Source organism: Siphateles boraxobius, unplaced genomic scaffold (genome assembly GCF_051911475.1).
Source record: "Siphateles boraxobius isolate OS27281-9 unplaced genomic scaffold, OSU_SipBor_1 6, whole genome shotgun sequence".
Classification (NCBI taxonomy): Eukaryota; Metazoa; Chordata; class Actinopteri; order Cypriniformes; family Leuciscidae; genus Siphateles; species Siphateles boraxobius.
Window position 1 is genome coordinate 31,963,036 of NW_027509186.1, and position 15,075 is coordinate 31,978,110.

At 39.6% G+C, this 15,075-nt stretch overlaps 1 protein-coding gene across 1 annotated transcript in view; it reads left to right on the forward strand.

Annotated features, from left to right (window-relative positions):
- LOC143716398 (leucine-rich repeat and fibronectin type III domain-containing protein 1-like protein) overlaps positions 1 to 15,075 on the forward strand; it is a 137,969-nt gene that overhangs the window by 77,464 nt on the left and 45,430 nt on the right. The window contains exon 3 of the mRNA XM_077208932.1: positions 6,432 to 7,822. Coding sequence (XP_077065047.1) covers positions 6,444 to 7,822 — 1,379 coding nt within the window. The 5' untranslated portion in view covers positions 6,432 to 6,443. The remainder of the gene's footprint in view (positions 1 to 6,431; positions 7,823 to 15,075) is intronic.

The following is a 15,075-nucleotide window of genomic DNA, read 5'->3' on the forward strand; positions in this document are numbered from 1 at the left end:
GAGTTCATCACACTCAGGTGTTGAGCAGAAATGCTCCTGTAGCTCAGTGAATTCGTCACACGCAGTGCTGAGCAGAAATGCTCCTGGTGCTCAGTGTAGTTCTTCGCACTCAAGTGTTGAGCAGGAATGCTCCTGAAGCTCAGTGAACTTGTCACACTCAAGTGCTGAGCAGAAATGCTCCTGTCGCTCAGTGAAGTTCTTCACACTCAAGTTTTGAGCAGAAATGCTCCTGAAGCTCAGTGAACTTGTCACACCCAAGTGCTGAGCAGAAAATGCTCCTGAAGCCCATTGATCTTCACATGTTGTGTTGAGCAAGGCTCCTGTCTTTTGCGCCCGTCGCTTGCACCTACGTGCCAAGTCAGGAGAGGAACAGGTCTTCATAGTTGCCCCTTATTGGCCCAACTGGACCTGGTTCCCATCATCAGCATTCCTGACTTCCCCTGAAAACTCTTTCGGGGACGGGGCACGATGGCACACGCGTTCTGCCCCCGGAGATTCCGGGCGGTCTTATATCGGAACGCGGAGGTTCAGGTGGCTATCACAAGAACATGTGATAGATACCATCACTTCTGCGAGCACCCCCTAGAATTGGGGAGCGTGCTTACGCCTTTAGAAGTGGAACCTAGTCGTTGAGTGCGTCTTCTCTCCAGAGGAGATCCTGAAAGCTTTCGATCACTTCAGTGCTCTCTTTCCTGCAAAATGGGTTGCAGTAGGCTGTTTTCCTTCACCCTCAAAATGATGTTGCCTCGGTGTTTAAATGACGCTCATCGTGTTGCAGAAGTATGCAGAAGCACGTTCTGATCGTCAGGTTCCTGAGGAGCAAGGTCTTGTAAATCCTTGTGTCCCTCTTTATCCTCTTGGGCCTTGTCCCTGGTGCGACTGCACTGCAGAGACCGCCCCTGAGCCACTGCAGGCAGTGAGTTAAAAAATCTGTTATATCAGTTCTCCTGCTTGCGTGGTCTCTACTAGAGGGTAGGGACTTGCTCGCTTTCGGTCAACGTATTGTGCCTGGAGTCTGGGCCGGCTAACTCTCACAAGCTGAGACCCCGGCTCGGATTGTGCCCAAGGTTCCTACCTCTTCCGTAATAGGAGCAGGTGGTGAGCCTGCAAGCGCTGCCCTGGAGGAGGCAGATCCAGCCCTGGCTTCTCTGTCCGTTCGCTTGGACGTGTACAGAATGCAAGTCATAGACCTCAGACCAGCTCTACAAATATCTGTTGGAATTCAGCAGAGAGGGAAGGCTGTTTCCATGCAAAGTTGCACTTAGTGCTTGCCTTCATTTCGGTAAAGATCCGAGATGCAACATGTCCACTTAGGTGTTGAGCTCCTCTATGATGAGTGTAAAGTGCTCCGCCTGGGCGTTGACGATATGCTTTGCTAAAACAGATTCTAGAGTTGGGGGCTGGACGACACCTAGTTGAACCGCTGCTTCCCGTGGGCTCCCTTCTCATGAAGCCAGTTTCACCGTGAGCCCGGTTCAAGTGTCGGCTTGCTGCGCCATTCCCCTCCTATGGACTGGATACGTGCGCCTTTCTACTCCAGTGAGTTCCCTTAAAATTTAACCCTGTTGAGTTCCTCCACACCCCTCCGACGTCGGACGTGCGGAACGTCTGGTGTTAGGCCTACCACTCGTAAGCAGTGTGGAACCTGTGTTAGGCTGGGTCCATATGTTGCGGTCCCTTCGGCGACCCCATATGTGTATTCTTCCACGGTACGGCTCCCTGCGGTGAGGCCGTGTCTTCCCTCGGCAGAGTCTCTCTGCCGTCACTGTCCCGTGTGTCTCCCCCGTCTTAGGCTGGAGCCACCCCAGTGACATTCCATATGTTAGACTGCCCGGTTTCCGCCAAGTTCATATGTGTATTTTCCACGTTACCTCCCTCTGGGTTGGACATGGCTTCCGCAGCGTCCCTTCCTTCCAATGTACGGGGAACGCTTTCCCAGTGGTCCTGTAGGAACAGCAGTTACTTCCCTGGCCTAACCCCTGTCCTTCCCCGCCTTAAATTTGCGGGGGCATCAGGAGGCTTTGGTTTAGGCACTGGAAGGTGGCAGCGTTAGTGGCGCGTTCAAAGGGTGATCCCAATTCAGTCGACGTCGACTACGTCTGACGTTATCGACTGAAAGGGAACGTCCTGGTTGCGTATGCAACCACCGTTCCCTGAAGGAGGGAACGGAGGACGTAGTCCCCTTGCCACTACCGCTGGACCACCGCTGACCCCGGGTTACTCTCGGCTCCTCAGCGAAAAAGCAACTAGTGCGTGCATCCACTTCCGTATTTATACCCGCGCCGCGGGGGCGGAGGGTGTGATGCGAATCACGCACGCCAATTACATTGGCTCGTTCAATAGTACTCGAAGAAGACAGGCTCTCTAGCGAGATCCCCAATTCAGTCGACGTCGACTACGTCCTCCGTTCCCTCCTTCAGGGAACGGTGGGTTGCATACGCAACCAGGACGTTCCGGACACCACTACAAATAGCTGTCCCCTCAAATAGTGCCCTATTTAGTGTATAGGGGGCAATTTCGGACACAGCCTGGGGCTAAACAAAATAATTACCAAGACACATGTGTAACATGTGAGGGCAAATCAAAAACCATGGCAACAGAAGAGCATAAACAAAGAAAACACCAAAGTATAACTCAAGCAAAACACTAACACAGGTCAGATGTGACACCAAACTTTGAATGGCAGTATAAATTATGTCTTTTATATACGTTTTTTTTTATAGCTGCAATCAGATCATGTTAGTTACAACCCCAAATCAGAAAAAGTTTGGACATTTTGTAAAATGCAATAAAATCAAGAATCTGTTATTTGTTCATTCGTTTTAACCTTTTTTTTAACTGACAAAAGTACAAAGAAAAGTTTTCCAATTTTGTAAATATGAACAAATTTTAATGTTGATGGCTGCAACACACCCCAAAAAAGCTGGAACAGAGACATGTTTACCACTGTGTCACTTCACCTTTCCTTTTAATTATACTTTTTAATCATTTGGGAGTTGAGGATACTAAGTGTTGGAGTTTTGCAGGTGGAATATTTGCCCAATCTTGTCTGATACAAGACAGCAGCTCAACAGTCTGTGGTCATCATTGCCTGATTCTCCTTTTCATGATGAGTCATACATTTTCCATAAGAGACATATCTGGACTGCAGTAAACAGGCAGGCACATCCCTTCTATGGTGAAGAGTGTCTAGAAACCACTCAGTTTTAGCATGTCCAGAATGAGGCCTGGCATTGTCTTGCTTCCCAGGAAAGATGTCATCTTGATGGCAGTTTATGTCTCTGTACAATCCAAATATATGCCTCCATGTCAATGGTACCTTCACAATAATGCAAGTTACCCATTCCGTTTGCAATGATGCACCTCAATACCAGCACAGATGTTTGCTTTTGCACCTGTCGCTGGTGAAAGTCTGGTCGGTCCCTTTCGTCTTTGGGACTGAGAACTCGATGTCCATTTTCTCCCAAAAACAAGCTGAAACATGGACTCATCTGACATCAGCACACATTCCCACTGTCTTCTAGACCATCTGAGATGAGCTCAGGCCCAGAGAACTTGCCGGCATCTCCACATAAAACTGATGTAAAGCTTTCTTCTTGCGTAACAGAGATTCAAGTGGCATTTCTTGATGCAGCGTCAGACTGTGTTCAGTGAAAACGGTTTTCCAAATTACTCCTGAGCAAATGTGGCTGTATTTGACAGAGTAGCATGATGGTATCTTGTGCAATGCCATCTGAGGGCTCAAAGGTCACGCACATTCAACAGAGGTCTACTGCCTTACCCAACACAGAATGAGATTTCTCTGGATTCCCTGAATCTTTTGACAATATTATGTATGGAAGATGATGAAAGGCATAAATGCTTTGCAATCTTGCATTGAGAAATATGATTTTTTAATTGTTTGACAATTCTCTCAAGATATTTGGCACAAAGTGATGAGCCATGACCCATCCTTGCTTAAAAAGACTGAGAAGCACTTTTACACCCAAACATGATACCCTCAACTATTACCAATTCACCTGCTCATTGTGGACTGTTTCAAAATAGTTGGATAATCTAATTTGGATAATCTTTTCACTTTTATTTGCTCTCTGTCCCAACTTTTTTGGGGTGTGTTGCAGACATCAAAATCAAAATTTGTTTATATTTACAAAATACAATAATGTTGGTCAGTGAATTTGGAAAACGTTTCTTTGTACTTTTGTCAGCTAATAAAAGGTTTAATAGAATGGGGAAAAAAACACAGATTCTTGATTTTATTACATTTTACAAAATGTCCCAACTTTTTCTGATTTGGGGTTGTAAATAAACCTACTTCTGCTCAGTTTTGAGCTTACATACCTTTTGTTATAACTACACATCCGAGAGGAGCTTTGAAGAACAATCCAGAATCATGTCACATCATCTCCAGTTAAATACAGATAATTCAGTAATGAAGTACAAAGAACAGCAGGCTTTTTGCTGATGCCAGTGGTGCAGAAAAACACACTTTTAACTAGATGCCAAATCAAATGGGTACATCAGAGATAACTTTCTATGAAACAAGTCTTCAAACAAGTCCCATGAGAGAATGTATCTGATTTATCCAATGTTTTTAAGTTTTTTGTTTTAACATGGCCATGTTGTGTTTTATGAGATGCAAATCCGTTTGGCTCACTCAAAGCAACTATAATTAAATCCATGGTTACACTGGATTCAATCTGTGTTAATTTCTAAGTACTAAATACCTAAATAGAATAAAAAACGTATTGAAGACAGTGGCATGATTTATTAATTCCATGTGTATGATTCCTTTTTCCAAAATCACACACAATTGAATGGCCAATAATGAGTCTCACATAGAACGTTATGTTGCAAAAACCAACGGCCATAGCAGCTGAAATTGTCATAAATATTGTCAACAAGAGGAGCAGCTGTATGATGTCATAGCATAACCACACAATGACAGCTATACATCAATTAAAGAGTTCACAAGATGCATCTCAGCAAAATACTTTTTTGTTTCAGCAGGACAGATTTGCTTCCGTAATTTTGTGGTTTCAGTCCTGTCGCATGGCACCTTATTATACACAAAGATTAATACCTATTTTACGCATACCTTAAGACCTGCTGTGATGCACATATTTCATGAAGTGCAGATATTTGATTGAACTTTATCTGTATAATGAAAACTGGTTGTATTGTGATTGAGAGGAGAACACAATTAAATATGTGTGATATTTTTTTACTGGCCCCTTTTTTCTTCTGATATTTCTATGTTTGCACTCAAAGAAATCTAGTTTGATATAGAAAAACATGCTGTATTTCTTTTTTTGTTGTTGTTGTTATTTTCTTCAGTGCATATTTGCTAATGTAGTTTGAAGGGGTTACATATTTCTGCCACCTTGCATCATCTCCACACAAACTTACTTATGAATTGATTCTACATTACTCTGTAACCATAACAATTGAAAAGCCATATTATGCTTTTGCAGTGGCAAAAGGATTCTTACTTTTGACATCAGTGTATCTTGTAAGCAGTGATGCACGGTGAAAGAAATAACCTATTTTTTAACCTTATACTGTATTCATATAATTGTTTTTTCTCTCTTAGAGGCCCAAAAATGTATGTCTAAAAACAATGAGAGCAATTTAAATAACGTATTATTTTCTCTGACTTAGTCAAAGCCTAAAAAAAAGTAGTGCACTATTTTGGAAATGCGGTTGCCATCCATTCTAATCACTTTTTTTTCCTGTTTGGGATCAATTTGATTGTTTTGACATGTTGCCAATTTAAATTAAATCAGTACATGTTATAAAGCCTTTCACAATGATGGTTAAGCACTGGTTTTGAACAAACCAGAGCTGTACGCATATTTAAATGTAATACATTGTTTTATTCATTTATATATATGCTGCCAGGTTTGGAAGTATCCCTAAAATAGGTATCTAGTGTTCTTTTATGGGTGTATATATGTATGCATATGTATATATGTATTCACAATGCATATTTTTCAGCTTTTGGCTGGAATCATGTTTTGTGTACTCTCCCTATTGAAATAAAGTAATAAATAAAAAATAAAAATAAGCCATGAAGTTTCAACTTCATACACTTGATCCCTTGATACACTTGATCACTGTTAAGTACACATTCCAATGTATTAATAGAGCCTTGGAATCTCTTCGATTCCAGAAAGAACATGAATGTGATTGTGGATTTGTATACAGAGCCCAATTGTGACAACCCCCCCCCAAAAAAAAAAAAAAAAAAAAAAACCTTTACTAAATATTGCCCTTACTCTAGGCCAGTGTTAGTAATGTGATGTTGTTGATTAGGGCTATTCATCCAATACAGTGACATTGCATTTTACGAAGTCATTGGCTTAGAACTTCAGCTGTAGAGTTCATTTACATGTTGTTACACTGGCACACTGTGTTTGCTTGTCTTGCAGTTCCCCCGAGAGATGGAGTGGCTGATCTTCTCCCTACTGGTGCTGGCTGTGTCTGCTTCGGGGCAGCTGTGCCCCAAGCGTTGCATGTGCCAGAACCTGTCGCCATCTCTAGCCATCCTCTGTGCCAAGACTGGCCTGCTTTTTGTGCCAACAGTCATCGACCGGCGTACAGTGGAGCTCCGTCTCACAGAGAACTTTATCACCGCAGTAAGGAGGAGGGATTTCGCAAACATGACCAGTCTCTTGCACCTGACATTGTCCCGCAATACCATCAGCCAGATTTTGCCTTATGCTTTTGCCGATCTTAAGCGACTGCGTGCACTGCACCTGGACAGTAACCGCATAAGCGTCATCATGGACGACCACTTCCGAGGACTCACCAACCTACGGCACCTTATCCTTGCCAACAATCAACTGCACAACATCTCGCCACATGCATTTGATGACTTTTTAGGGACTCTTGAGGACCTGGATCTTTCATACAATAACCTGGTGGACATCCCATGGGACACTATAGGACGCCTCACCAATGTAAACACTCTCAACATGGACCATAACCTCATAGAGCATGTCCCTTTAGGAGTCTTTTCGAACCTACACAAACTAGCACGTCTGGATATGACATCCAACAAGCTAAAGAAAATACCCCCTGATCCATTGTTCCTTAGGATACCAGTTTATGCCAAGTCAAAAGGGTCACCCCTTTCCTCACTCGTCCTAAGTTTTGGAGGGAACCCACTACATTGTAACTGTGAACTACTCTGGCTAAGAAGGGTAACGCGAGAGGATGACCTGGAAACTTGCGCGTCACCACCCGACCTTATGGCAAAGTACTTCTGGACAATTCCAGAAGAGGAGTTCATCTGTGATCCCCCAGTGATTACAAGGAAATCTCCCAAAACCTTTGTCATGGAAGGTCAACCCACCAGCCTGAAATGCAAGGCCAATGGGGACCCAGACCCAGACGTTCACTGGATTTCCCCAGAGGGCCGTCTAATCGCCAACACCTCCCGTACTTTAAGCTTTAGCAACGGGAGCTTGGAGATCAACATTACTTCCTTGAAGGACACAGGAGTCTTTACCTGCATTGCGTCAAATGCTGCGGGGGAATCTACAGGCACGGTGGAGTTGGTGGTCAGCCCCCTGCCACACTTAGCTAACAGCACTAACCGGATCCGAGAACCTGATCCAGGTCCATCCGATATTCTAACCTCTGCTAAGTCGACTTCATCAGTCAGCAATGAGACCAGATCTCAGGAGAGGAAGGTGGTACTTGCTGAGCTTACATCAAATTCTGCACTCATCAGGTGGCCTTCGCAACAACATTTCCCTGGAATCAGGATGTATCAGATTCAGTACAACAGCTCGACAGATGACACCTTGGTCTACAGGTAAGATGTCTCATTATTTTGTGAAATCTAATTACAGTTATAGAAGGCTAAATGGTTGTGCTAACATAGCAATGTTATTGTTGCGCAATCGGGCGTTGAATAACATATCTAGCCTTCTCCTATATAAGTGTATTACAATGATATGATATTCATGTGTTGTTAAGTATCTAAAATGCTTTCATTACTGGGACTCGCTTTAAATATTTCTGCTGTTTATTTACTGCATTGTTTAATTGAACAGTCAATGGCCTTCATCTCCATGGACCTGCCTTATGCTGGTTATTATTTTCAGTATAACAAAAAATGTCAGGTGCAACTTTATCTGTATTGCACTGCAGGATGTCTTTGTCATGATAAAAGAGAAAATATTTGCTTCATCTGTCAGAAGTTGCACTGTTTATGGGCCATGTATTCCCAGAGCACTTTCTAAAGCTGTGGGATATCCAAAATTCAAAGTGTTTGTGCACAATGTTCTTTGAGCTTCAGAAATCCCATTCATGAAAGAAGACAGAAATATCAGAGAAGATGACTCTATGGTCAGACTAACAGATGACTCTTTTTGACGTGATAGAGAAAACAAAATATGTGCTGGGAGAGGTGGGCCCAAACCAGGCTAATTTGTCTTTTTCTAATGTTTAGAATCCACACCAATTGTGATATCTTCTCATTCACAGCTGTTCTGTATGTTTAATTAGTCTGGGTGCTGTGGAAGACAGTGCATTAGCATCCATATCACAACCTTGGGCAATATGCTACAGTGAAACGAATGGCCATAAAAGCTAAACACATTTCCTGGAAGAAAAGAAAAACTGAATGGATGAAAGATAGGCTACTTTGGCTTCATGAATCATTGATACTGGTAGCTGTATTGTTGGGTCAGGGATACAAGAACATTCTGTACATGCTGGATTTGAAGAAAAAGGCAAGGGACACTAATGCAAATTATACATTCATTCAATAACATTATTCAAGGGACCCAAATTATTAAAGTTTTAACTGTCACCATCCCGCTAGCGGGACACCTAACTTTACGTCAATATATTACTATTAAATCCTAATTTAATCATGACAAACTATATATCGCTGGAAAGGTCTAAGACTCTAAAATAAAGGTCTAAAATATATATATATATATATTTTTTTATTAGATCACATATTTTAGTAGTTATCATAAATTAGATATCATTTGAAAGCTTACGAACTCATAATTAATCCTGTGAAAACCATTTTGAAATTGGACGTTGCGTTACCATAGAAACAATACACTGAATTATTTTATCGTGCTTCTCCCTTTCAGCTACATTTTATAGTAATTTTATAGTAAAAAATATTTTGTAAAATATATATTTTATTATATTCTAAAGCGTTGTGGAATTTTTCGGTTCGCGTACCTACCCAAAGTGATAAGATAAAATAAAATTCTGCATCAAAATTAATAGACAAGACAAGTAGTTTGTTTAGGCATGGTTTGTAAGGAAATACAAACCTGCACACATATATTCAAACGCACATAACTATAGAATCAATTCTTAATGCACATGTGAACGCCATCAGCGTCTATCACAGGTTCACGTTTAAAGTCTGTTTAGAGAGAACGGTGTCGTCTTAGCGGCCCCTAATTTAATAACAAATGATCATTTAGACGGAAGTGAATCAATCAAAACTAACTTAAGCTGGAAAAAACATTTTTCAAGAACCACTATAAAACCAAACCAATCTCTGTTACCTTAAATTACATGTTTATCTCTGTAAAGCTGCTTTGAAACATTCTACATTGTTAAAAGCGCTATATAAATGAGGATGACTTGACTTGACTTGACTATATAAAAGAAAAATATTAAGTACAGTATATTTTATTTACTGTAACTTCCATAACTTTTTCATACTTTCATTTTTCATTTTTTCATTTTTTGCTTTCACTTCAGCAATAATCTGCAGAGTGTTTTCTTTAAAACAAGACCAAACTTAGGTCTATTACAAAGCATTCTTGAATTACAATAATTTAAGTTTGAATAGTGCATTATCAAAAGGGGGTTGCCAGTTAAGGGGTTTTAAAGTACACCCAAAGTGAAAATTTTGTCATTATTTATTTGCCCTCCTTCCAAAGCTATATGATTTTCTTTCTTCCGTGTAGCACAAAATGAGTCCAGAGGGGACAATTTTAGAAAAGGGAATAACAAATTATAATTTGGATTCATATAAAGCAATCAAATAACATCAAAAGTCTTCACACCGCATGCGTAAGTAGAGCATAAACAGCACATATATTTTCATTTTTTTTAGCTGAACTATTCATTTAAGAGTGGATTACTGTGAAATTCTGGGAAACTGGGTCATCCCAAGGAGAAGTCCAGCTGCCAAACCTCATGCACATTAAAGCAGAGCGATTGATTCTAAAAAAAGGCATCCAGTCACTTTTGCTTAACCTTTTAACAAAATTTCCACAATGCTCTTTCTGATTGAATAAGCGCGTCAATAGGTTTGTCTAGGCCACATTGTACCATATTTCTCTATTAAAGTCATGATACGGGTAAATACATACAAAAACAGTTAAAAATCCATAAAGGCTATGCTGGATTTGGACAGGCACTTGTGCTCTATTATCAGTGATGATACTGGCCACACTTCCCTCTGACAGGCTGCCACAGGAAGTACATGTACCACTGACAGCTAAGAGCAACACCTTGAACAGCCTCTCCGAAAGAACAGGCGAATAGAGACATATCAAAATAGGTTTCTGCTTCACACTAGAGGAGAGCTGGAGGGGACCAGAACACTCTCAACCAATACATGTAACTTTATGCATTTTTTTATCCCATAAATTAAAGGCTGCCTATTGTAAGGCTGGTGTTTGGTTGGGCTCTCTTTTTTTTTTCACGTGTCATGTGATCCCCACGTTTCCCTTGTGTTCATGCCATTTGCTTTTGTTTTCATTTTCATTTGTAACATTGAGCTTTCTGTAGGCTAATAGGCCATTGAAGCTGTCAATTTTCTGAGCCCAAATGCAGTTTATTTCATGATTTAAAAAGTGAACAAACAAAGCAACAACTTGAAAATAAAAATACTTAAACTTAAACTTGACTAAAGCATGGTGTTGACATGAAACTCACAGGAGTTGACTGCAGCATCAAAAGATGACAAGCTTGACAAACACGAATGGCAAAATCAGGACTATAAATACACATATAGACTACTAATGAGCAATTGAGCAACACCTGAATGTATTGAAACCAATGAGAATATAATACAAATAATAATAATAATAAAAAAAACACATGGCATGAACACAAGGGAAATGTGGGGATCACATAACACATGAAAACAAAGAGCCCAACCAAACACCAGTCATACATCAAAAAGACTGCACCGTAGGTATGCGATATGAATAGACAAAATAGAGGCAACAACACTTCAGTAATTTATTAAATGCATGTTTGCCAGGGTTGCGCATCATTCAGAAATGAATTGATGACCTTATTATATTTTTGAATTTGAATTGAATATGAATTGAAAGTAAAATAAAAAGTAAATAAAAAGGTACCGTTTATCAAGGCAAACTTTGAATTGTACAATCACAAAGCCAAGTTTAAAAGGTATTGGGGACAGATGGCTTTAAAAAAAAAAAAACTTTATTCATCCAGGCCAATAGATGCCAGAATAACATTCAAGAACATCGGAAAAAAGTAGAGGCAAAATGTAAAAAAAAAAAAAAAAAAAAACGTAGACATGCATTGCATTTGAAATTGCATGTAATCTGAATAGGAATTTGAATCTGAATTTACTGTGTGACTGTTAATTAAAAAAAAGTATGTACTATATAGTATGAATATAGTATGAATAAGGGTACAGGGTTCCAACACATTTTCCATTTCAAAATTCCAGACTTGCCAGACTCAAATTGCTTCACTGCCATTCATAAATCCTCTCCCATGGCCTCTTGGGTATTTTTCGCTCACTTTTTTTCAGGAAACTATGGATTTGGACATACCAATTTTTTGGCGTACTTCTCATACTATATAGTAGAGAAGTATTTGATTTTGTAAGCAGTGAAAGAATGCACATTAAGGTAGGCTCTTATCTAAGTAATCCAAATCACATTCAATGCTATCATTTGGTTGAAAGTAGCATTTGTTGCTAGTATAGCCATAAGCTAATGTGTACAGGAGAGTTAACAAACATGTGCCTGAATTGAGGTTGAAAGCGTTGATTAAGTGGCTTTGCTTATAAAGGTGTCTGATAGGAGGAAAGCATGCACATCTATAAGTGATCACAACTTAAGCTTGTCATTGTTTCAAATGAATGCTCTGAGCAGCAGCATATGCTTGGCTTTGTCTTTAAAGCACATCTTGTGATGGTAATACTTTTATTCTCTGAGACTGAGTGTTTTATTTTGAGGAAGAAAAGAGCACAGCTGTGTTCCCTAAATAAAGATCCTTAAGAAAGCCTTGTGTAAGACTGCAGAAAATAAGCTTATCCATGTAGCGCATGGTAAAAGTGGTTAAAAGCAGCAACTCCTCATAAATCAGAGACTGAGCACTTTGTTGTTTAACAGCCAAAACGCTGGTTTTTGTTCTGTTTCCATTCCAAATTTTAATTCTGAAATCCGATAAGCACTCTTCGGATAGGATTCATTTTCCAAACAATGTTTCATTTACAATTATTATATGATTTGATTCGGACAGGATCGAAACCCATTGAAATGTGCAAGACTTGCATGTGAGATATAATTACAGCATTATAACTATGGGAGGAATTAAATCTAATGAGCACCATACCTGACTTTTAAAGTAGTTCAGAAGAGTTTGTGATCAGACTTTCCTTAATTGTTTACTTTTGTGCATTGGATGGGATGCCAGCAGTACTGGAACCACCAACTGTTATTTGACCCTGTCAAAAAGGTTGAAATATATAATTATGGTGCACCAGGTAGTGAACTTGACAAGGTCAACATATATTATAAGTGAAGAAGTAGAGTTGACCGGACATGTTAAATTCGGATGGGATTGAACAGGATTTTCTGCAAAACACAAACTCCTCAGACTGTATAGGGGATACTAAATACAGTGTGACAAGCAAATAGAGGGAATGACGTGCTGAAATGCACAGTTGGTGCGAGTGACAGTACCATGAGTATTGTGGGTATGTGCATGTGCATTATTGTTATTTCTGCACTGTTTAACTGTAAATCACACAGTGGTAATGTCACTGAACATGAGATACATGGATGGATAATGGATTTGAAGAAGAACAAAAAAAAATCTATTACATTACATAAAGCAGCACTTTCACTAGTGGTGAATTACCATTTTGAATTACCATTATCAAAACGGTGGCAAAAAAAATACAAATAAGATTTTCATATAAAGTTGCATTAGACTTGAATACCTACATTTACACTACCTGAAAGCAGTGTTGTACTGTAATTGTTAACTAAAGCTTAAACTATTACAATTGTTTTATGAAATAAACAAAGCTAAAATAATGAGAAAAAATATATAAATAATAGATGAAAAACTTAAAAACTGTTTGTTTACTGACAAGACTGTATAGCTACTATTTTAAAAACTGCCGAGGTACTTTCATGTGACTGAAAATGAATTGAAGTAATTAGCGTTGGTACTTTTAATTAGTTGCCACCCAACACGGGCAGAAGGGTGTTCTGCTAATACACATGACAGAAAGGTTTTACTCTTAGCAATCTGCTAATTGCTTTCTTATTGGATATTAGACCAGCACCGAAAAATTTAGGGTTTTATTTTCACTGGGCCCCTACCAGATGTTTTTAAAGAAACACAGCAATTATCCACTTCACAGCCAGACAAAAGCAAAGTCCAGAGCTTCCCTGAAATCTTAATTAGATCAGATCATGTGTGCTTTAAAAGCAGGTAATGTAAATTGTGCCTTTGGATGAAAAGGTGGATATGCTTGTTATTGAAACAGTGGGACAGATGTTTGGTGCAACCTGCCTGTCTGGCACCCACTTGTGTTAAATAGCTATGTGATTGTAATTCCATATGTTTGAACTATTTTTCCTGTTGGTTATATGTATTTTGTTCTATAATTTTCATGACCCCATCATTATGTGTTATAGCTCACCATATTAGTGTTTACCCTATGGAACTTTTGGAACCGATGAACGCAAGTAGAGGATCCGTTTGCAACAATCTAACTTTTTAAAACTTAATAAACATAACAAAACACTCTGTCATAGGAAGGTACATGAGAAGTACACAGGAGCAAACATAACCTTGAAGACACCAGACACCAAACTGAACTGAACAGAGAGTTTAAATACACAGGATTGATCGGAACAAGTAACAGGTGTGCAAGTCATCTAGAAACCATGGTAACAAGAAAGGCTCACAAACGCAGGCAACCAGTAAACAGTGAAATCCATGGCTGCATCCTAAATCCTAAACTGGATACTTCCTTACTAAAGTAGGCGAAAAAGAGTATGTGACTAAAGAAGTATGTCCAAATTCAGAGTACTCATACAAGAGTAAACCGGTACCCAGATGAACTACAACCTTCGGTGAGATTCTGAAGTGTGGATACGATGGACACTTTACGATCCCATGAGGCCATGGGAGAGGATTTGTGAATGGAAGTGAAGCGACGTAACTGACGCTGGTAGATAACATGATAGTGACATGGAGAATGTAGAACGTCCAGATTACATTCACACTACACACATTCATACTGTATAAAACATACTTTTTTTAGGGATTGCAAAGTAATTACTTCTTCAAAATAAGTACCTACTCAAGAGAGTGTGTAATTTCGGATGCAGCCATTGACAATGAAATTGTCTCAATTATTATTCACACAGGGACTTATTTCAAAAAAGATTTTTAATACAAATGAAAATGTGCCATCTAAAAGTACCCTATATGCAGATATTTGACTGGACCAAGATGTCCTGTTTGTTAGAAATAATAAGGCATACCTGCACAACCTGCCATGATTACATAAATAGTAATGCACCTGTAAAAACCATGCACCTGGTGAATGTTAAAATATAGTTGCCATGTTATAGCAATATATTTCTATTGAGCAGACTACAGCTATGTGTTGTTTTGAGTGCTAGTCTTTAGCATGGGATCTTCCTACCAGGCTTCTAACCAGCTATAGGATTCTTTCCCGTGACTCAGATAAGGTTGTTGCATGTTACACGGGCAAACAAACACAGCCCACATACTGATAATGACGGGATGCCGGCTGTGATGGAAAGAGTATGTAGAAGGTTTCATAAA